Genomic DNA, 24215 nt, shown 5'->3' with positions numbered 1-24215 from the left:
GATCATTTGAGGAAGGGGAGAGTGTTAGCAGCTGGGTGACTATGGAAAGACTTCCCATGGGCTTATTCATTGAGCTTTAAAGAAAGCAAGGAGCACCAAGAGATAAGGAGAGAACATTGCAAGTATATGCAATAGCTAGTGCAGCACACAATACTAAGATTGGAAAATGATGAGAAGGCCTATGGAAGAAAAGTGAGGACTTTGAAGGAGGACTCTAAATGCCGAGGTTAGAAGTTTGTATTTTTTTTTTTGCTAGAGGCAAAAGAGAGCTCTTGAAGATTCCTGAGCAGAGGATGACTGTGCTTTAGGGATAATTCTTTTGACAGACATGTGGAAGATGAACGAAAGAGAGCAAACTGGAAGCAGGGAGACCAATTAGGAGGCTCCTGGGATTCTGACCCTGTACTCATCTCTACTAGCCCTGTATGAGTTCTTGTTGACAATCTAGTTCTTTGAGCACTAAAATTCTACACATGTTAGGAGGCTATTGGCCTATGTGTTATGTGCCCAAGTAGTGGTAGAGACACATAGCTCAAAGGAAGAGATCTTCATGGGCTGGGAGGGTCAGGAATATTTCTTAGAGAAAGTGGAACCTGATCTGAACCTTGAATAAAAAAGGTAATCTGAACCTTGAATAAAGAAGGTAAGATGAAGGATTCAGGATTTGAAGATAGGGAAGGCATTCCAGGCAAGGGAAATAGCAGTGATTATTGAGCCTGAAGAACAATCAGGAATTGAACTGAAGCTGCTGCTCTAAGTTTGATAAAAGAATATAATAGAAAGTGGCATGGCCTTAGTGGGAAAGGAATAAAGTTCAAATAGGACTTGTGGACTTTGGACAAGTCACTGAACCTTAGTTTCCTATTCTGTAAAATGAGGAGACTGGACTAGATGACCTTCTGAATTTTAAGACTATGATTTTGTATTGTATATTCTCTTTACTAGAAGATCTCTTCTGTAAAGCTGCCAAAGCTGAAAGGGTCTCTCCAACAGAGAACATTAACCCTTTATCCTCAGCCCTCAAGTAGTACTTTGCTCTAATGTATTGACTCTAGAATGTTGTACGTTATAGTTTTCTATATTTGTGCCCTATTCTGCTACTACTGTGAATTCTCCACGAGGGCAAGGGCTGTATCTTATCTGAATGTTGGGTCTCCTATACCAAGTGATCTGTACAGAAATAATATTTAATAAATACTGCTTGTTGGATGAAAGAGAAATCTTAGAACAGAGTGCCTGAGCTGAAAGGGACATGATAAATTTCAAGTGGTCCATGAAATTGAATGGGAAAAAATAACATCTTTATTTTCATGAATCTCTAATTCAAATTTGGCATTTTCTTCAATTTTGGATTTAAAAAAATTTATTTTGAAAAGAAGTCCATAGACTTCACCAGACTGTCAAAAAGGTCTCTGATTCAAAAAGGTTAAAAATCCCTAATCCAGTCCTACTCTTTCATTGTATAGACGAGAAAACTAAGTCCCAGGGAAGGAAATTAATTTACTTAAGATCTCACTAATAACTTCATGGCAGGGCTGGAGCTAAGTACTATTGACTCTCAGTCTTGTATCTCTCAGAGCTCCAGGATGCTTCTCACTTGGCATCCAAGTTCAACATTGGGAAGTGGAGGAAAAGCTATTTGCAGGGCTTCTCTGAGTTTGGAATTCAGGATCAGATAATAGTGTGAGGTCAGAGAGGTGGCAAACAGGTGTACTAGACTATTGACAATTAAGCAACTGTTTACATGTCCAGGTTTTTCTGGAGACCCACCCCAAAAGCCACTGGAAGCTGGAAGGGAATGGAGCTATCCTCTTTCCTTTTGGGCCACTGGAAAATGACAGAGGCAGTTTCTGACACCACCTGGCTGTGTGGAAGATAAATGGACCAAAGAATCAATTTTTCATCCCAATTCTTTTGCTTATTAGCTGTGTGAACTTGAACAACTTTCCAAGACTATAAGTGGCTAATGGATAGAGTCTTGATACCATCCAAGTCACTTAGCATTTCTGGGCCTCAGTTTCCTCCTCTGTAAAATGAACTCGTTGGACTAGATGGTTTCTAAGGTCCTTCCTAGCTCTCAGTCTGATACTGAGTCTAGTCTCCTTAGTTATAAAATGGAGGTAATAATATTTCCTATCTCTAAGAGATATGTTAAGGAAAGTACTTGATAGACCCTGTGGTGCTATAGAAACCTAAGCTGTTATAAGAGGAAGGAGGGGGGTTAGAGATGGTCCCTTAACCAAGCCAGAGCCTGCTGTTGAAAAGAAATCTTTAGCTGTGGTAAGGATGTTGGTGTGAGGAAGCAGCTGCTGCCTGGGGGCCTCTCTGGGCCCATGTCCGGCCAGAGGGATTAAATCGGCTGCTTATGAGCCCTGACGGAAAGTCTATAAACAAAGGAGGGTGATGAATGACCCACTCGCCTGTCGGAGGAGCTGCCAGTGGGGGTTGCAGGGTCGGCACCAGGGCCAAGCTGATTTAATGTCAGTGAGGGCTGTACTTATGTAGTGTCTCTCATGCACGAAGCTTTATTAAAGTCGTCATTACTGCCCCAGAGAGGGAGGGACCAGCCCATTAATAACACCCAGAGACAGATCTGCCAAGGCTGGCCCTGTCACCAAACACATGCACGTGTGTTTGGCACTGCCGCTAAGGCGGCTGTGCAACCTTTCTCAAGTTCCTTTCCCTCTCTGGGTCCCAGGTTCTTTATCTGTCAAAATGAGGGAATTAAATGTGTAAGATTCAACATTCTATCCAGTGTTGATACTATATGTCCAAAAGCTGCTATATTCTGGGACATGCACACATACGTGGGCACCCACAGTTCATAGCAGATAAGAAGAGAAATTTACACAGCTGGGAAATTCAGCCTATTCTATTCAGGATCTCCCTTTGTGGCATTTAGCACCTTGGGACCTCAGGCATCCTCTTTTGTAAAATGAAGATGCTGGGATGGTTGGTGTCTGAGGTCCCTTCTAGCGCCGATATTCTGTGTTCCATGAGTCATTTGTTTAAGTTGAAGAGTAGGGGAGGGAAAGTTCCAGTCTTCCTAACATCTTTTGGAAGGATTTACAGGACCTTTTGTTCATATCCAAGTAGCTCCTCATATTTGTAAACCTAGAATCTACAAGAAATGAGTCTGGGCTTTAAAGAGATCATACTTCAAAACAGCTAGATTGTGAGTTAAAATGGACAAATCACCTCCTCTCTCATTTAGGGAAGGAGTAATGGGAGTGGGAATAGGGACAGATAAAGAGGCTGAGGAAGAATTGAAGATTGCTAGAGTTGGAAGAGATCATAGAAAAATAGATTTTAAAAAAATGGAAGGGATTTGAGAGTCCATTTGGTGGGGTTCAGTGACTCCTACTTTTGACCAGCCCTGGAGTTTCTCCATAGAGGACAGACTCTGGGGATTATTAATGAAACTGGTATAGTTGAATGGAGGGAGGTGTTCCTGTCTCCTTTCCATTATTGCTTCCTCTCTGTTATTTCTTACTTCTCATGGGAGGAGGTTTCAAGCCACCTCCCAGTCCTTTCTTCCTCACAATATCTCCCTGCTGAGCAGTGATGGAGCTTAGAACTACCTGATAGAACCAAGGGAGCTATCTTGGGTCCGCTAGCCATTCCTCAGAGAGTCATAACCTTCCCAAAATGAAGTCTTGTGTGTCAGAGACTCTTCCTTGTCTATAATTCCAGTCTTATTTCAACTGGGACTTGAATGTAGGGAATAAAACCTTGATCTAAATATGGTTGCCAAGCTTTAGATATCAGCTGGTCTAGGGTTGATTTAACTCTTAAATAAAGATTCCTTTTTGAATCCTTACCATTCAAACCCCATAAATGTCATAGTTATTGGGTGGATCTGCTTAGTTCATAGAGAGGAGGAAAGAATGCATTTCAGGAGACTGTCTTTATAGAGAAAGCATAGAAGTTTCACTATCACTTGATATCTTTCAAGACTAAAACTAATGGTACCTCAGATGTTATGTCCTTGAAATACTTTTTTTATTCGTTCATTCTACCTGAAACAATTGTCCTGTTCTAAGGTCCCTCCAGATTCTGATAATTCATATAACTGTATAATTTGGTCTAGGACATGCCCTAGTTTACATTTTGGGTGGAGAATAAAAGTTACTTCAGAGATGACTGATGGGTTAGGGTAAAAGAGGCCTTAGGTTCTTCTCTTTGGGAGAAGCAGGGCCATCTTTACTTTGAGGTTCATAAGGTCCAGCCTTAACTTTAAGAGATGAATCATAGTATAGAGAATATTTGAGATGGAATAACCTGAAAGACCAGGCAGATCAACCTCTTTCCCCCTCTTTTTCTTTTTAAACAGAGGAGGAATCTAAGGCTCTTGACTGATCCAGGCTTAGTAAGAAATTAGTGACAGAACTATAATGAGAATCCAGGTCTCCTGAATTTTAGATGAAGCAACTATACCAAGCTAGGAGAGGCTCCTTTGGGATGAATGTTGGGAAAGAGTGTTTGTGTGAAGATGGGGGAAGGCTGGTAGAAAAGGGCGACTGGTGGGAAGAGGAATCATAGGCTTTACATCTGGAAGGAACTTTGGAGATCATTTAATCCATCCTGAGGGATGACAGAATTTACTCAATGCACATAGGTGGCAAATTGAACGGGAAAAAGTCCCAAACGGGAAGTGCAAGAACAAGGATGGGAGAGCCTCAAAGGGAAAGAGCAGTCAATGTCCCGTCTCAGAGTTGCCACTGACATCTCTCTCTTTCCTCCAGGTTTCTGGAGTGGACGATCCAGGCAACAGTCCACCTCCTGACCAGGCCCTAGGAAAACTCCGCCACGAGCCAGAGGCGTATACCTCCGCACCACTGCCTGGGAGCCTGGAGATGGCCCGGTGTAGCCCGGGCAAGAGCCGGGTTTCTGAGTAATCTGCAGGTGGTCTCCCGACTGCGGCGTGAAGTAGCCAGGCCCAGAGTGGGGGCCTCCAATGAGAGCAGCAGTCCCCAGTCCGGTTGGGCGCCGTGCCAGCGGCCCCGCCCCTGGGACTAGTGTTTCAGTGGGTCCTTCCCGGGCTGTCCCATCTGGGCCGCACTGAACCAATTGGACGAGACGTACCATGAGGAGCTCAGCCGGCCCAGCACTGGCCTGACCTTGGCCCCCCGGGGGGCCTGAGACCAATATGTGACCGCGGCTCAGGTGCATCCTGGGGCGTAGCCTCTCCGTCCATGTGCCTGGGTCTGGCTCCCACCACGGAGAAATATGAGGAGGCCGTGCCCCGGAGCTAGGGGGAGGCCTGTGGGGGCCAGCTTATCTCTGCCACCACTGTTGCTGCCTCCTCTGCTTTTGCTTCTGGGAAGCTTGTGGGCTTCTGGGACCCCCGCCAAATCAGGGCCTGAGGAAGATGATGGAACTCTATCCAGTGGTCGAGTAAAGAGAGGCTGGGTCTGGAACCAATTCTTCGTGGTGGAGGAGTACACCGGTACCGAACCTTTGTATGTGGGCAAGGTAAAGTTCAGAGGTGAGGGAGGAGGAAGAGGTGACACTTTCTTCCTCCCTCCCTTCTCCTTTTTCTTCTCTTCCTTCCTATATTCTTATTTCCTCACCTGGAGTCTCCCTCTGCCACCAGGGTGATGATGGCCAGATTCCTAGAACTGTAAAGCAACTCAAAATATCAGACTTGGAAGGCATCATAAATTGTAGAACAAAGAAATTCCTTGGAGCTTAGAATGTTAGAGCAGGAAACTCTTTGGAGCCTAAAATTTCAGACCCAAGAAACTTCTTGGAGCTTAGAATTTCAGCAAGGAGATTCCTTGGAACCTAGACTATCAGGAAAAGGAAGAGTTCTTAGAACAGAGTATTAGACTTTTGAGGGACTTTAGGACACAAATTGCAAAGTGTCAGACTTGAGAAGTATTTAGAACACAGAATCTCAGGGAAGCTAAAGGCTTTGTAGCAGATAGAGTGCTAGATTTCTAGTTGGTTTTCCTGGGTTGAAATTCTGCTTTTGTCACTATTACAAATCAGTATTTATCATAGTACTTTGATCACAGGAGGTGCTCATGAACTTAATAAATGTTTATTGCATTGAAGTTCTTTTTTTTGTTGAAGGCAGTGTTCTAGGTGATAGAGATACAATTATGAAGATGATATGTTTCCTCCTCTCAATCAATCAGTGCTTATTAAGTACCTACTCTGTGCCAGACACTATGCTAAGTGCTGGGGATACAAAAAGAAGTAAAAGATAATCCTGCTCTCAAGAGGCTCACAATCTAATATAGGAGACAACATGCAAACAAATATATACAAAGCAAGATAAATACAAAACAAATAGGAAATAAACAGTAGAATTAAGAGAGAATGAGAAAGGCTTCCTGTAAAAGATAGGCATTTATTTGAGACAAAGGAAGTCTGAGAACTTATAGTCTACTTGAAGAGATAAGGTACCTTCAAGAGTAGGCTTGAGTAAAATGAAGAGAGATCCATAAGAAGTACTCTGGGAAAATCTGAGGAGGGAGAGTACTAACAACCTGCAAAAGTGCAATAAGTTTTATGGGGTGATAGTGCCTGAGCAAAGAATTCAAGAGGAGGATTTTGAAATCTGGAGAGGTGTAAGGACAGCAGTTTGCAGGACTTCATAAAACCGGAAAGTGGTAGGTTGAGTTTCATATCATCTAGTTGCCCAGTTTGGCAAGAAGGTAGAATGTGTGATAGGGAGTAAATAAATCTTGAAAAGTGAATTGTAGTCTAGTGGTGGAGAGGATTACAGGTGAGGCCGAGGAGTTCGAATTTTATCCTGTAACTTGAGGGAGCCCCAAAAGGACCTTCAGAAATGGAGTAACATAAGTCAGGTCTGTACATTGGGAAGATTGTTTGTACCTTTATGTGAAAGATGGATTGGGGAGAGGAGAGGTTATGGGCAGGCAGTTCATTTAAAAGACTGTTAAAATAGTTATGGAGGCAGATACACCGGCTAAGACAAGGGTGACTCAAACACAGAAGCACACATATGTTGGAGGGGTATTTGAGGTAAGCTGTCCTCCTCGATGGTGAGGGACTGGATGAGGGAGGTGACTGTTAGTGGAAGGAAGGGATTACATATTGGAGACATTTTTGGAGTTAGAGTGAACAAGACTTGACAACAAATGACTTGTGGCTGTTGATTTCCCCTAGGGGAATATACTTGAAAAGAGGAACAGAAAAAAGGATAATGCTTAACCTGAGAGGGAGACTTTCATGTAGGTATCTATGAAGATGAGGGTACTATTTTAGTATTTTGTCTTGGAGGTGATCTTCATGTCTCCTGAATCCATCCACAAAGCTCTTTGTCTGCTCTGAAGATCATCCCTCTCCAAAGGCATGAACTGATTTGGTGAAAGACAGCATGACTTAGTGGGAGATAGATAGCATGGTTTAATGGAAAAAAGTGGATTAGGAATCAGAAGACCTGGGTTTCAGTCCCAGTTCCACAGCTCACTAGTTGTGTGACCTTAGCTCAGTTATTTCCCTTATCTCAGTTTCCACCTCTGACAAACTAGGTTTTGTACTAGACTTTGTCCAAGGATCTTTGAAGTTCTAATATTCTATAACCTATATTCTGTGATCTCTTGTACCTTTGACATTCTGTGTTCTAATATTTAGTGTATTAAGAGCTATTCCCTTCTGGGTCTTCTGTTCTATGGTTCTGTCTTGGAGATCAACCTTGCTTGGAACTTAAGTGAAAAGGCAGATGCTAGAGTTATTTGAGAGATTGTTTCAGGGGCAGTTTGCTTGAACCCCTTTGGGTTGGGCTAGAATCTTTCAAGAGCTCCCAGTTCTGCATTCAGTTATGGCCAATAATCTCTCTGGACAGTTTAGTGGCAGCAAGGGACTGGTTAACTATTTTCTCTGTCTGGTAGGGATTAAATAAAACCTGTTGCCTTTGTTCCTTCCCACTCCAGCTGTTCACCCACCAGTGATGTTGTCATAAAATTTACATAACCAAATTCCAGTTCATATAAAAGATTTTCATAGAAGGAGCATGCAGGTGCCAGTGATTGGGGCCTGGAAAAAAAGATTAACAGCAGTGATATGCATGAGAGGGGTGAGTGAGCTGGACGAGAGGTTGGGTTGATTTTCTATGGTGGTAATAGCTCAGATATATATTTCCAGGAATATGATTTACAAATTGCTTCTGTCCCAAATGCCCAATCAGATTGTTGTTCCTTTTTTGACAAGGGAAGAAACTGATATCCATCAAGAAGGGACAGTCTAAGAATTAGGGGGCAGAGTTGGGGGCTCAAACCCAGGTCTTCTATTTATAAATTTATAGACTACAGAATTGGAAGGTTCTGGCTTATTTGTTTCAAATCCTTCCAACCCTTTTCAGTGGAGAAGTCTGAGGTCCAGAGAGGTTTAGGGACGTATTGTCTAAGGTCACAAAGATTGCAAATAGCAATAGTTTGAGATTCAAACCGTTTAGTTAGTCTGACTTCAAATCCAGGATGCTTTCAATACAGATTTTTTTCACTATGTAAAGCAGCCATTCTTTGCCAACTTTATGTCTAGGGCAAAGGAACAGACCTAGGAATGAAGGCAGGAGGGCTGGCATCTTAAATCTTTGGGGCTTAAAAGGAGGTAAGCCTAGACTTTCCTTCTCTATTCCTTTAGAATAATCTCTTATGCTTCTTACTTTTTCCAGTGTTATGCTTGATTTCTGTGCCTTGGTCTGTAATCATTATTTTATAGATATTTAACTATATATATCTCATCTTATTTTATAGATAAAGAAATAGACCTAGATTTGGGAAAGTGACTTATCCAAGATCATATAATAAGTTAGTGGGGACTTGACCTTGATCTTCTTCTAATTAGACAATACTGCTTTTTGAAATGCACAGTCATTGTTTCCCTTCGGAAGAGTGAATTGCTTTATGGTCTTCAGGTCCATAAAGGCTCTTTGAGGAAATATAAGAAGTGAAACCCTGTATTAGATAAGAGTATATACCTTACCATAGGTTGAGTTTTTGAGGAAGGGGTCGGTAGGAAGTGTAGGATTCAGATCTAAAAAAGGACCTCCGAACTAATCCAGTCCCTTCGAATGATATTTTGGGTTTTATTTATGTCACAGTTTTTTCCTGATCTATGCTCCTTCTTACTATACCAAAGAAAAACAGTTAAGTAAAACCAACTGACCCAGAAATGATCAGTTGAGGTATACAGCATTCCACTGGGTAGTTACAATCTCTGTACTAGAAGACAGTATATACTACATCAAGCAATGTAGATTAGACTTCATTAAGAGCAGTATCTAGAGAGATACGCACTACCACGGGAGCAGCTCAATAACTGTTACATTTCCAGCATAAGCATTTAGGCCTCAAAAACCCACAAATGCTCCAAAACAGGACTTGATTGATTGTTATGATGATTGCCTAGATGTAAGAAAGTGATGGGAAAAATATTAATGATTTTGATTAAACCTAAAAATGTGTCATGGGTACATTTCACACATATTCCCAGATATTTATTAAGCATTTATCAGCACTCTGCTGGTTCTGGTCATACAGCATCTCAAATATGGGGTTCAGATCCAGGTATCACATTTTGAACAGGACAGTAATAAAGTAGAGGAATAAAGTCAAGATAGTGAAATACCTTGAGATTGCAAGGAAGTATAGAATGAGAGATGAGGAGGGTAAGGAAATTGAGACTGGAGAAAGCATAATGGTGGAACATGAGAGCAATCTTAAAGAATGTGAAGGGCTTTATGTGGACTTGTCAAATAGATTTGTTCTGTTTGACTCCAGAGCAGAACCCAGATAAATGGGCAAACATTTCAAAGAGATAGATTAAGGTCTGATGTCAAGAAAAATAACCTAGAACCATGGAACTAGAATCAGGAAAATGGGCTATTTCACTAGATATCTTTAAAGTAAAATTATTTGGCACAGCAGATAGTATTGGCTTTGGAATCAGGAAGACATGACTTCAAATTTTGCTATGTAACTGGACATGTCACTTACTCTCTGTCTGCTTCAGTTTCCTTAACTACAAAATGTTAACAGTAATAATACCTACCTTCCATGGTTGCAGAGAGAATCAAATGAGATAAAATTTATAAAGCACTTAACACAGTGCCTGGTCCAGAATAGGTGCTTAATAAATACTTAATTTTTTTTTCCTCCTGAAGGTTACATGATCACTTATTGTAGGTAATCTTGGTCTAGTTGTACTCAATATTTTTTGAGATTCCTTTCAATTCAGAGGTTCTATGAATCTATCTGCCCTGGACTTCTTCATTTGGAATTAAGATCATTAAATCTAATTTTAATTCAGAGGGCTTATAAAATTTCATTTCTCAAATATATAGGCAACTGAGCCAAATTTACAAAAATAAGAGTCATTCCTTGATTAATAGATGGTCAAAGGATATGAACAGGAAGTTTTTTTTTAATCAAAGCTATCAATAGTTATATAAAAATGCTATAAATCACTAATAATTAGAGAAATGCATATTAAAACAACTCTGAGGTACTATCTCATACCCATTAGATTGGCTAACATGACAGAAAAAGGAAAATGACAAATATTGGAGGGAGTATGGAAAAATATGTAGACTAACAATAATACACTGTTGGTGGAGCTGTGAATTAGTCCAGTCATTTTGGAGATGTCACATAAATAAAATCCAAAAGGTAGTAATAAAACTCTGAATATATCATTTGAAAGAACTGGATTAGATCTCTGAGGTCCTTTTTGGTTCTAAATCTTTTAATTCCTACCATCCCTTACTATATCAGAAACTCAATTTATGGTAAGATATACAGAATTTTTACTCCTCACATTTCCTCAAAGATCCTGTATTGACCTGGAGAACACAAAGCAATCTATTCTTCTGTAGGGAAACAATTTGGAACTGTAGCCAATGGATATAAAGCTGTGAATATTCTTTGACCCAAAAATGCTTCTACTGAGTCTGTACCCCAATGAGGTCAAAGGAGAAGGAAATGAACCTATAGGTACAAAAATATTTATAGCAGCTTTTTATTTCTGTGGTGGAAAAGTATTGGAAACTGAGGAGATGTCCATTAATTGGGAAGTGACTAAATGGGTTGCAGTACATGATGGTAATAGAATACTATTGAACTATAACAATGACAAAAGGGATGGTTTCAGAAAAACTCAGGAAGACTTATATGACCTAATGCAAAATGAAGTGGGAAGACCTAGGAGAACATTGTACATAGTAACAGCAATATTGTAATGATAATCAACTGTGAAAGACTTAGTTACTCTATCAATATAATAATCCAAGACAATTCCAAAGAACTCACAATGAAAAATGTTATCTGCTTCCAGTGAGAGAAATGATAAACTCTGAGTATAGCTCAAAACATATTTTCAGATGATTTTGTGATTGTGTGTGTTTTAAATATGGTACTAGTAATTGGGTATATTTTCTTGATTCTATTTTCTTTGTACCATATTAGTTTGAGACTTAATGAATGAATAAATTTTCCATAATCATTATTTCATAGGGATTAGATCACATTAGAAATATAGTTTCATTGACATAGCAGATTAGAGGAAGAAATTCTCTCTCAATGTAAGTTAGTACTTTCTCTACATTTTAAAGTCTTCAAGAGTTGTCCAGAACTTTGGCACAATGATAAATGTGCTGGATTTGGATTCAGACTATCTTGATTTGAATTTCAATTATATTTCTTCCAAATTGTTTAATTTTGAGTAAGTTACTCCCTGTCTCAGAACTTCAGTTTACTCATCTCTAAAATGATGGAGTTTGGATCAAATGATCCAGTGATCTTCCCAGAGTCACACAATCAGAAGTAGGACTTGAACCTGTCTCTTCTTGACTCTGAGACCACCTCTCTCCCCACTATATAATTGTTTCTACTCTCATTGTTTCTTATAACACAATAGTATTTCCTTACCTTTCTATACCTCAGTCATTTTTTTCTCATGGCATAACAAGATCCCATTGCATTCACATACCATAATTTATTTAGCCATTCTCCAATTGATGGGAACCCACGTCTTTCTAATATTTTACTATAACAAAACATGCTTTTAGGACCATTTTGGCATCTACAGCACCTTTTTTTTCCTCTCTGACTTCTGTGATTTATCTGCCCAGTTGTGGGATTGTGAATATGGATGGTTTAATAACTAATATATGAATAATATGTATGGCTGAATTTAGTATGAATAATTTAGCATTTTATCATATAACTTCATATTGTTTTCCTACACAGTTAGATCAATCAACAATTTCAGCAATTAATTAGTGTGCTAGACTTCCTGTAGTCCTTTCAACATTGACTATTTCTATCTTTGACCACCTTTGCAAATTTGAAAGCTGTGAAGTTAAACTCCAGTGTTGCTTTAATTTTAATTTGATTTATAAATTAGATTTTAATTTAATTTCTTAATATTTGTTATTTGTATCTCTTCATATAGATTATGATCATTTGCATTTCTTCTTTTGAAAATTATTCCTATCTTTTGACCACTTAGCTAATGGGAAATGACTCAGTTTAATATAAATTTAATTTACAATCTAAAGTTATATGTGAGAAAAGTTACTAAGTTATCAATTTATATGTGTATATACATACACACAAATAATAATTTTACATAAAATGTTTGTTTCAATTCCACATATATCTTATATATCAGACTTTTATCAGAGATGCTATATACAAAGATTCTGTCCTTCCCCTCTTCTAATCTACAGTTTCTCTTTATTTATTCTGGTTGCATTGATTTTGATTGTGCAAAAGATTTAAATTCTATATAATCAAAGTGGCTATTTTGCATTTTGTGATCCAGCCTCTAATTTTGTAGATGATGAAAATAGAGATCTAGAGTGAAGAGTTACAAGCTACTACCAAGTAGCTTGTGAGAGTAAGCATAAATGCCTATAAAATTGTAGAACTGGATCTTTGATTAGGAGGAATCTCCATGGGTTTCTATGATTTACCCAGGTCATCTAGCTATTATGGCATCACCAGGAGGAAGAATGTAGAAAGGAGAGAAAAGGAAGCCCAAGAAAGTCTTGGAAGAAGTCTTAGTAGGCTTTAAGTTTCTAATGTTCAATACTTTAGGTTGTATTTGACTTTTTGGGATTCCATTTGGAGTTTTCTTGCCATAGATACTGAAGTGGTTTGCCACTTCCTTCTCCAGCTTATTTTTCAAATGAGAAAATTGAGACAAGCAAAGTCAAATAATTTGCCTAGCAAATCAGCTGGGAAGTGTCTGAGGTTGTATTTGAAGTCACAAAAATGAATCTGATACTAAACCCAGTGCTCTAACCACTGTATCACATAGCTGCCCTTGTTTATAGAACTTTTAAGAAAATGGGCCCAGTGAAGCCCTATGACTTGACAAAGATCATATTGAGAGAGAAGGATAAAACCTGATTGATCTTCCAACTTGACTACCCTGGGAGGGATTCAATTCGATTTAACCAATACTTATAAAATGCAACCCAATGTACGAGGTGCTGAGGAATTCAAAGACTAAAGTGAAAAAAGACTTGCTTTCCAGAAGTTTATATATTCAAATAGGAGATATAACATATAAATAGATGAACATATAAAAGATCATCTGAGGAGGGAAAGAGTGCAAAGAACTAGTAGGATCAGGAACAGCTTCATAGAATAATTGGCACCCATGCTGATCCTTAAAAGATGACCAAGTATTCTAGGAGGTTGAGCAGAGGAAGGTATGGATTCCAAACATGAGAGACAGCCTGTGGAGAGGTACATGGGCAAGGGCTGAAATGCAGAGTTCAGGGAGCAGCAAGCCCGCTAGTTTTGGCACATGAAAGGAAGTAATTGGAAATGAGCCTGGAAAGATATTCTGGAGCTTAGCTGTGGAGGGCTTTAAACACTAAGAAGAGAAGTTTATATTTTATTCCCCAGGCAATAGGAAGCCACTAGAGATGTTAGAGGAGAGGGGTCAATATGATTAGACCTGTATTTGGGGGGAAAAGACATTTTTTTGGCATCTCTGTGAAGTATGAAGCAGAACAAGGAGAAACTTAAAAAAAGAATTTCAATTGTGAAGCTATTGTCGTGGTCCAAGTGAAAAGTGATAAAGCCTTGAACTAGGGAGGTGGCGGTATGAGTGGAAAAATGAGGATAGATGTGAGAGATATTAGGGAAATGTACTGGACAAGGTCTGGTGGAATATAGGGGGATGAAGGAGAGCAGAAAGTTGAAAATTATCATCTTCTTGACTAGAAGAATGATGTTGTCCCTACAGAAACAAAAGATTTAGAGGGATTGTGGGTTTGAAGGATAAAATGATACATTCTATTCTGTTAAGCTTGAACTGCCTATGGACCAACCGAGTGGTGGGACTATCATTGAGGGTAAAGTATGGAGCTGGATTATGTAGGTTTGGGAGTATAGAGATGATAAATGAATCCATTGGAGTTCCTCTGTCCCTGTTACTTGCCCAAAGTCATGCAGCCAGTATGAAATCACCAAGAGGAAGGACACATAGAGGTGAGAAGAGGGCCCAGGAAAGTCTTGGGAAAAGTAACTTTTGGTTTATAGGATTTGGACAAAAGTATGGCAAAGTATATCAATCATTGAGATCATAAAAGGAAATGTGGCACAATGGAAGGTTGCATATTTAGAATGAAAGAACTTGGATTTAAAATCTCAGTTCCTCTGCTTGCAACCTGTATGACTTAGAATAGGTCCCTAGATCTTTCTGTCAAATAAGGGGCTTGGACTAAGAGATCTCTCAGGGTCCACTTAGCTTTCAGTCTGATTCTATGATCCTGTGTGATGGTAGAGCTAGATTTCCAATACCAGTTTCTTGAAACCTAGGTCAGGGAATTCTTTTATCCTCTCTATCATCATAATGGCAGTAGCTAGCATTTATATAGCACCTACTATGTGCCAGGCTCTGTGCTAAATGCATTACAAATTTGATCTCACAACAACCCTGAGAGGTCCTATAATTATGTCCATTTGCTTCACAAGTGGAGGAAGAAGTGGAGGCAAATAGAGATTAAATGACTTGCCCAACCTGTAGCTAGTAAGTGTCTGAAACTGGATTTAAACTACCGTCTTCACGGATCCAGGGCCAGACTCTATCCACTGTACTGCATAAACTGTTGTCCCCAAGTTTATCACCATCTTCTCCAACCAATCAGCCCTAGCCTCTAAAACATTGCTTTTAAGTTTACAAAATGCATGTCGTATGCTGCCTCATTTGAACATTACAACAAAAAATAAAGATATTATTATTCCAGTTTTACATGTGTGGAAACTGAGGATCAGGGAGTAAGCCAAAGTCTTTCTTGCAGGGCTGCTTGTTCTGAACTCCTTTATATCATAGGAAAGTTGTATTTGTCACTCTCGGGGTCCAGCTCTACCATCTCAAGGGCATCCCTGAATGGGGTTTGAAAACCTGTCCTCAGCCCTACAGTCCTTGGGGTCCTTTATGCTGCAGAAGTCGAGAAAAGAAGTCATTTAGGCTCATAGATTATTAGACAGGGATGGCTATGCTCCAAGGGAAGCAGTTTATCCTGTTTCTGAGAAAACAGTTGCCCATTAAATGATTTCTTTTCATCCTTGCCTTCTTTTCCTCCCCCTCTACCCCAATTATGCCACTTGGAATCATAGGATTTAGATCTGAAATGGATGTTAGAGACTGTTGAGGTACAGCAGCCTTCATTTTCTTATTTCACACGAGAAAACTGAGGCTTTTAAAGTTAAAGGACTTGCCCAAAGTCATATCTGCAGTAGAAGGCAGACAGGATTGACTCTAAATCCTCTGCACCACTGGGTCTCCCATTCCCTGCAAAGATGGGCCTTTTTTGGTTCTCATCACTGGAATGGAGTCCCACAATCATCCTTCCCCGGCTTCCCCTCCCCTTAAAATGTCTGGGTCTGGGGTTTTAAAAATAACCTGTCCCCGTTCTGCCTTACCCTCTTCAGTCAAGTCCCCCCTTGCAGGGGAAAGGTATTCTCTGTACTTTCAGTTAATTCACTGTCTCCCCCCCACCCCCACCCCAGGGAGCCGCTCCGAGCATCCGTCCTTGTCGAATTCCAGAGGTAGCCTAGCAACAGCCTCATTTCCAGAGTGAACCCCGGGCACCTAGAGCTAACCCATTTTACAGCCCTTTTCCCCATCGCTCACAGCCGTCATCCATTGTCACCCACCGTCCTGGCTCTGGCTCCTTTCTGCTTCCCTCCCCCTCCCCCACTCGATCCCACACTGAATAGGTTAGCTTCCCTCTCCCCAGTTCTGCCCACCCCGCTTCCAGCAAGCACCCAAGCCTGCATCTTTACCCCAAACCTCTCCCCCACACCCACCTCTCACAACCTCCCCCGAACCAACAACATTTCCATAAAATCTGGGTACTTTGGCTAATCCCTTTTCTGAACTGTAATTTCCCCCGAGGCCTCTGTCAGTTGGATGTGGATTTCGGTAGGATTTAAAAAAAATTTTTTTAAAGATAGAATTATGGGGTCAGCACTTGTTACCGACTTCTGCGGGCGGTGAGATCTATTTTAGATATATGGTGGGATTAAAGCAGGGGGGGAGCAGATTTAATTAAGTTGCTAATATTTAAAGAAAATTGATGAACTCCTGGTTTACGAGGGGCTCCAACATGAGAGCCGTTCTCATTAATGGGGAGCATTTTGATTTGATCTCCTTTCTGGTTAAATCCCGGAGTCATTTTATTTGTGTATCCACGCTGTCCATTTAATTGTTTTTAATAAGGAAAAAACGTACCTCTGTTCGCATTTAATTTTGATTTAATTAGGAGGAAGTAATTAATGGGCTCATAAATCGCACTTTTCAGCCCCCCAGGGAGAGGCCAACTACAGCTCTGGTATATTTCCCATTGTTGATGGGTGAGGGGTGGAGCTTGGAGGGCCTCTGCCTGAGCCTTTCCTCAGGAGTTATCCTGGGGGTGGGCCGAGAAGAGCCAGGTCAGGGATGGAACTGTGCCCCATAGTCAAGACAGTCGGGGAGAAAGCAGCCGGCACACAGCCCTCTCCTGCTCCTCCCCCACCTTGTTTTTATAACTCTCTGTGTATCTATCATGTAGTATTAGGCATTGTGGTTTTTGGTGCTGGTGTCTGAACTTCTCTCAGCCCATAAACTCCAGGAGTCAAACTTTGTTACATTTTGCAGAGTCAAGCAGTGCTGTCCACACAGTAAGTGCTTAATAAATGTCAGTGGCTTGGTCTGCATGGGACAAATCAGAATGTGTCCAGCACATCAGAGGAGTACTGAGTACCAGATGACAGAGAGATCACTTCCAGCTGGGGGAATCAGAGGTGGCTTCCCGGAGGCAGCGACGTTTGAGCTGAGTCTTGAGCGATGGGGTGGACAGATTGGTAAGATTAGGGAGGAAGGAAGAGCTGCAAATATTAGGTCAATTCTCCTGAATATGTGTAAGCAGGAGGACTTAAGGAGATCTGGCTTTAATGCAGTGGAAAGAGCTCTGGATTTGGAGTCCAGGGAAGTGGACTTGAATTCAGACTCTGTCTATTTGTTTCCATGACCTTGGACAATCACTTAATTTCTCTGAATTCTTCTAAATTTCTTCTTGGTTAAATAAAGGATTTTATGACTTTTAAGGACCCCTCCGGCTCTAGCATCAAAACCTCCGACCTTTCTTCAAAGGATGGTAGTTGTGGAAGGATGTAAGCATGTTTTTATGATGATTATGTAAGAGACACAGTAGCCAAAAAAGCTGGGCTGCTTTAGGAGAGGCTTAGTTTTTAGAATGAGGACTCAGATTCATAGTATTCTATTTGGTTCTAAGTAACCAGTGTCTTTTTAGGAAGGACACTGATGAACTGGAAAATATTCAGAGGAGAGCAATTAATCTGATAAAGAATCCAAAGACGTACCATCTGAGTTTGGAATGGAAGCTTCATGAGGACAGGAGCTATTCCCATTTTTTGTTCTTTTAGCCGGAACATTGTATATACTTGATTGATTAGTGAGAGTAACTGGGAATTTTGAGCATGGAGAAGAGACAACTTGGAGGAGACATGATATTTGATGGCACCCATCTGAAAAACAGTCACAAAAAAAGATTAGACTTGTTCACTTTGGCACCAGAGAGCAGGACCAGAAAGGGTATATAAAGGTTCTGCAGGGGCAAATTTCAGCTTAATGTAAGAAAAAACTTTCTTCCAATTAGAATCATTTAGAAGTGGAAATGTGCTTCCTTGGGGATGAAGTCCATGTCATCATAGGCCTTCAAATAAAGGATGGGTGATAATTGAGGATATCAGAGCAGAATTACAAATTAAGAGCTGGAATTGACTCCAAAATTGAAAAAAAATTCTGAGGCCCAAGATCCCACAAGTAGTAAGTGATAGAAGTTGGATTTGAGCCAAGTGGTCTTGTACTGTGCTGATTCCTCCAGTCACTGGTGCCCATGTTCAATCTCAAATCGGGGCAGTGGGTGATTTCTCAGCCAGTGGGACTGAATAACATGGTCTCTCTGCCTGTTTTCAGCTCTTGTGAGCTTTCTCCCTTATCTCCCAGAAGAATGAACTATAGATGTTTATTCACTGAGGATTCACTCTAGGATTGGAGCCCCACCAGGTTAATCAAAAGTGGATGTGGTCTCTGGTTCTCAGGGAGCTTAAAGTTTAAAAAGCCCCCCCTTCCCAACAAAGGTCCACTCAGAGAAAGTAATTTCTGCCAAAAAGCTCAGGTTCTCTATGCTTGGAAAGATTTACATCTGTTCATTCTGATTTTGCTGCTGGAGCCAAGAAATCCCATTTCTGCTATGTTTCCCTTCCCAGAAGTCTCTGGTTTTTGTCTCTGATTTGGTTCAGAAATAGGTCTCTATCCAATATTAAGAGATTGCTTAGAGGCAAGAATACAATACCCTGAAAGTTTCTCCAGAAAAATAGTAAGAATTTAACATTTATCAGAGAACCAGAACTGGGAGGGACCTTTAAAAGACAGAATTTCTGAGCTAGAAGGGCCCTTAAAATATATAAAATAGAATTTACTTTTGGAAGGGACCATAGTGCATAGAATGTTAGCACCATAAGGACTCCAATAACTAGAATGTCAGAGCTGGAAGAAATGTTAAAACACTCCATATAGAATGTTAGTGCAGGAAGGGAGAACCAAGAATTTTAGAGCTACAAGAGGGTTTGGGGATCTTCTAATCCTACTCTCTTATTTTACAAAATAGGGAAAATAACTTGGCCACATAGCAAATTAGGGTTAGAGTTATGAAAAGAACCTTGGTCTTCATCAAGTCCTCTTAACATTCTTTACAAAAGCTCATACAATATATAGCATCAGTTTTATCCCCATTTTACAGATAAGAAAGTTAAGGCACAAGATTAATAATTTGCCTGCAATAAGAAGCAGTTGAAAAGGAAATTTAAACCTGAGTCTCTTGACTCCTAGTTTTTCTGCTGCTGCAGGCTGCCAAATCCAAGGTTTCAGGAGACAGGAGAGAGAGAGCCCTGTTTGATTCTGTAGTCCCTGGAGGTCTGACCATCAATCTTAGAGTGAGCTCCACTTTGTAAATTGCAATAGAACATCAGTGACATCACCCATAAGTTGTCTCCCTCTCCTCCCCCCCTTTTTCTTGCAGCCTCTAAGGTTCATTACAAGTGATCCTGTCTGACTTAAGCTCAGTGCCCATTACTGCCCATCACTTAAGGGAGAACTGATGGGAAGGATATTCCCTATGCAAAAATTGGGGCTTCCCAAGTCCTTCTCCCCAACCTTGTAATCTTATTATTCAAGGCAGTTAACTGGAAAAGGCCCAAACCTTCTAGCAATCCTGGGTTCTAATCTCAGCTCTGTCTCTAGAATGACAGAGTTTTAGGGCTAGAATGGACTTTAGGAATAATTCAATACAACCCTTTTATTTCACAGAAGAGGAAAAGTAGAGGGCCAGTGTAGAGAAATGCTATTCTTCCTTAATATTCTGAACTTGGCTAAAGCCACAGAAATTAATTGCTTACCCAGGACTAAAACCTCAAGTTCTTGACTCAAAGTCTGGTGTTTTTTGGAAGAATGGGGTGATATGGGAGGGCAAGACAATCAGAGTTAAGTGAAATGCCCAGGATCACACAGCTAATAAGTGTTGAGTGTTTGAGGTCAAATTAGAACTCTTGACTTCAGAGCAGTGCTCTCTCTACTGCACCACCTAGCTACTCTAAGCCTAGTGTTCTTGGATCATAGAATTTAGAGCTAAAAGGACCTTAGAGGTCAGCTGTTCCAATGTCTTCATTGTACTAATGAGTTAAAGTGAGTTGAAATTATGTGGCCAAGCTCACCCAGGTAATCGGCCTTTTGATTTCAAATTCTTTTACGTCATGAATTTGCTGTCATCTTGGGCAAGTAAATCAGTTGTCCTTTCTGAGCCTTAATTTCCATCTTTGTAAAATGAAAACTATTGTAATGCATGCTCTAGGGGCCCATGAGGAGTTACCCCAACCCCACCCAAAGAGAGGACGAATGGGATGAAGCTGTCATAGATGGGGGGAAAGGCAGCCCACACCACCTAGATCCTGGGTATAAATTCTATCTGGTGGAACTGTGTGTCTGAAAGGTGGATTATAGAACTGCCGTTTGGAAGATTGAATGGCCCATAAACATTTTCATATTTCATTAGCCGATTAATGGACGTCTCTCTTTTTTTGGCAACTTTGCTGATTCTCAGCAGAAATCACGGGGAGTAAATGGTGGCGTCGGGTGGAACCTTTCCGGGTCCCCGTCCCCTTATAGATTGCCCCAATTAATGCCCGTCCTGGGCTCCACCGAGATGCATTCTTCCTGTCCAGTTACTGTTAATAGATTTCTCATAAGTGGCTGGATTGTAAAAACCTCATAACTCAGTTTAATGCCACCAATAAAATTATCTCAGGATGGTCGGCCCTGAATCACTGGCGGTTCTTGGGGATGAGAAGGCCTGTCTTTCCTGTTTGCTATTTACCCTTTCACTCCCTTCCTCTGTTGAGAGAAACTAGGAATGGAAGAAAGAGACTGGGTCCCAGTATGGAATTTCCCCTCTCAGTCCTAGCATCACAGCTGGACTGAGTTTCTGTGGTGGGAGGACTTTGTTTTGGGCACTCTATGGTCATGCCTTAAGAGGCATAAGATAACAAGAACTTGAGAACTGCCTAGAATTTTGGGAGAAAGGGAATATATTTACCCTTGAGAACAAGGGAAGGACACATACATGTTCACCAACTTTAAAGGGAAACCTGTCTAATGTCCCTGAAATAATAGGAGGATTTCCCTTTTCCCCCCTCTTCTTCCCCTTCCCATTTATTACCATATGAAATTGGGTCTATAAGGTAGTCTCCAACTCAAAGCCATATAACAATTTAAAGCTCCTGTGAGAGGCTCCCTCACCTTTAGGTTCTCTTCTGCCAACTATTGAGGCCCCAATTACTATACCAGTCCTCCTCCAACCATTACACAGGATAATGAAAAAATCAGTGGCCCAGAATCAATCAATCAATCTGGGTTTTATTCTTAGCTCTACCATTAATTTGATGTATGACCCAAGTCATCACTTGATGAGCCTCAGTTTCCCCTTCTCTAAGATCAGAAGGAATGGACTAAATGATTCCTGAATTTCCAGCTCAAAAGTTCTGTGTCCTAAGGCAAGGAGATTTCTAACCTTTTTGAGTATGAGAACCCTTTTCTAAATGTCAAAAAATGTTGCGGACCCCCACATGATAGCAGTTGCATTCACACTGCATATTTTCTTGGAACTAAATAAAGATCAAATTGACAGTGCTGGGTGCACATATGGATTTGAGCACCCCTGAGAATAACTATGGGTTTCCTGGGGAATTTTCATCCACAAGTTGAGAACACTGTCACAGAGTTCTTTCTTGCTCTAACTTTCTATGTTGTAAGGGCAAAATCTAGGCTGTTTCCTTAAAATACTGTTTTCCCAACATTGTGGTTTAACCCTGACAGTTCCAAACTCATTTGTTCTTTACTAGAAAATCCATATTGTCTATGGCCATATCTGCTTTCTAACTATTTTATTTGTTCCTGTTCTATAAGAAGGAAATTAGACTACAGTAGGTGAGTGGTACAGCTTCTGGCCATAGAGATGATACCTCCTTTCCAGAAAGTCTGTGGCAACTGGAATCTTCATGATTTTGCCCCATATTGCAACCTCTGGAGGTCCTCCCAGGCTGGCTCTGGGAAGGCTGTTTGGATCTGATTAGGAGTGACCACCCAGTCACCCACCCACCACTTCCTAGAGAAAGACCACTGGCCATGCAATCAGAAGACCATCTCTGTCACTTCTTATGTAACTTTTGATAAATCATTTCGTGTTGCTTGTCCTCAGTTTCCTTCTCTGTAAAATGAGGGGTTTGGACTAGTCGACCCCTAAAGTCCTTTTCAACTCTAAGTCTCACTTTTTCTGAGAAGCTGGCCCTAGAGATGGAGAGAGGTAGGACTTGGGATTGAAATGTGTGTGTGGGCACGCACACGTGTGTGTGTGTGTGTGTGTGTGTGTGTGTGTGTGTACAAGTATGGTCATGGAGGGAATGGGCAGTTGCTATAGTTAGGTAATGTATTATTGCTTCAAAAACCTGTTTTCTCCTAATCCTCAACCAGGCAGTCAGCAATAAACTTTCCCAAACTACTCTAGCAAATCTCAGCAAGGTGAAGACTAGATGAGGTTAGGGCTTGGATCTGAATGGAGACTAGGATGTATGGTCAGAGTTGAAGGACAGGAACCTATGAGCACAGGCCAGGTGCTCTTAAAACTTCATATCATAAACTCTTGTGGCATTCTGGTGAAGTCTAAGATCCCTTCTCAAAATGACATATTTTTAAGCACATAAAATAAAACACACAGGAGTACAGAGGAAATCAATTATATTGAAATACATTTATCATATTATATATATATTTTAAAATCACCACATTTACACAGCAACAACAAGATTATGCAACAATTGATTCTGATGGCTCTTTTTGGTAATGCGTTATTCAGGTCAATTCCAATGGATTTGTGATGGGGAGAGCAGGGAGATGACTGTAGAGACTGAGTGTGGATCACAACATAGTATTTTCACCTTTTTTGTTGTTTGCTTGCTTTTTGTTTTCTTTCTCTTTTTTCTTTTTGATTTAATTTTTCTTATGCAGCACGATGATTTTAGAGGTATGTGTGCAAGAGTTGCATATATTTGACATATATTGGATTGCTTACTGTCTCGGGGAGGGGGTGGAGAGAAGGAAGGGAGAAAAAAATCGGGAGCATGAGGTTTTGCAGGAGTGAGTGTTAAAAAACTATCTTTGTATGTGTTTTGAAAATAGGAAGTTATTGTCTTTTTAAATGAATGTAATATATTGTATTTACCATATACTTTAACATATTTAACATATATTAGTCTACCTGCCATCTGGGGGAAGGGATGGGGAAAAGGAGGGGAAAAGTTGGAACAGGTTTTGCAAGGGTCAATGCTGAAAAATTACCCATGCATATATCTTGTAAATAAAAAGTTATAATAAAAAAATGAATGTAAGAAATAAATTTAAAAATCACCACATTCATGGATGCCAGATTAAGAACCCCTGGTCTAGGTGGCTTTGATCACTCACTGGGGCTGCTAGCATTCCCCATTTACTCTCTTGCCCTATTGTTCCATGCCCCTGAACAGATGGATGTGCTTGTTAGGATCTAAGCCCCCTTCATCCTTCCCAGCCCAGCTCAGGTCCTCCTTCTCTGATGAAGCATCCCCAATGAAGCCCCAAACTCCAGTAAACTCTCCCTCCTTTAAATTCCTGGCCACGCTTAGACTCAAAACCACGTTGCTCATTCCTCAGTCATTTTTATAATTATTTCTTCTGTGTACATTTTGCAATCCCCCTCCCAAATGATTTGAGAATTTGGATAGTGGTTGTTCTTTTCAATCTTCTGCTGACTCCTCCCCTCCCCCACCACAGGGCTAAGCACACAGTAGGTACCCAGTGCACAGTCATCAATTGACATTGACATTCAACAGCCATTTATTGAATACCTACTATGTGCAGAGTCCTATGCTGGACTCCGGAAAGGTATGCAGAGTTTAGATAAGACATGTTCCCTGCTGTTCGAGTTCTCAGGCTGTAGCAGCAAGATAAGAATCAGAGTGCTATACAGTGAGAGTATTAGAGAGGAGCAAGACAGGTAAGTGTGTTGAAGAAGCACCATAATGTAGCCCATTTCTGCCTGGGGAATGGGGGAAGATTGATGAGGGAGATGG

General features: G+C 40.6%; 1 protein-coding gene across 2 annotated transcripts in view; it reads left to right on the top strand.

The window, feature by feature from the left end:
• Positions 1 to 5229: 5229 nt before the first annotated feature.
• The window catches only part of CDH22 (cadherin 22), a 94865-nt gene continuing 75879 nt past the window's right edge, over positions 5230 to 24215 (top strand). For both annotated transcript variants that reach the window (XM_051979953.1, XM_051979952.1), the window contains exon 1: positions 5230 to 5475. In XM_051979953.1, the coding sequence (XP_051835913.1) occupies positions 5230 to 5475 (246 nt within the window). The remainder of the gene's footprint in view (positions 5476 to 24215) is intronic.

The sequence above is a fragment of the Antechinus flavipes genome, chromosome 2 (genome assembly GCF_016432865.1).
Source record: "Antechinus flavipes isolate AdamAnt ecotype Samford, QLD, Australia chromosome 2, AdamAnt_v2, whole genome shotgun sequence".
NCBI classification, from domain to species: Eukaryota; Metazoa; Chordata; class Mammalia; order Dasyuromorphia; family Dasyuridae; genus Antechinus; species Antechinus flavipes.
This window is presented reverse-complemented; position numbering and strand designations above follow the sequence as displayed.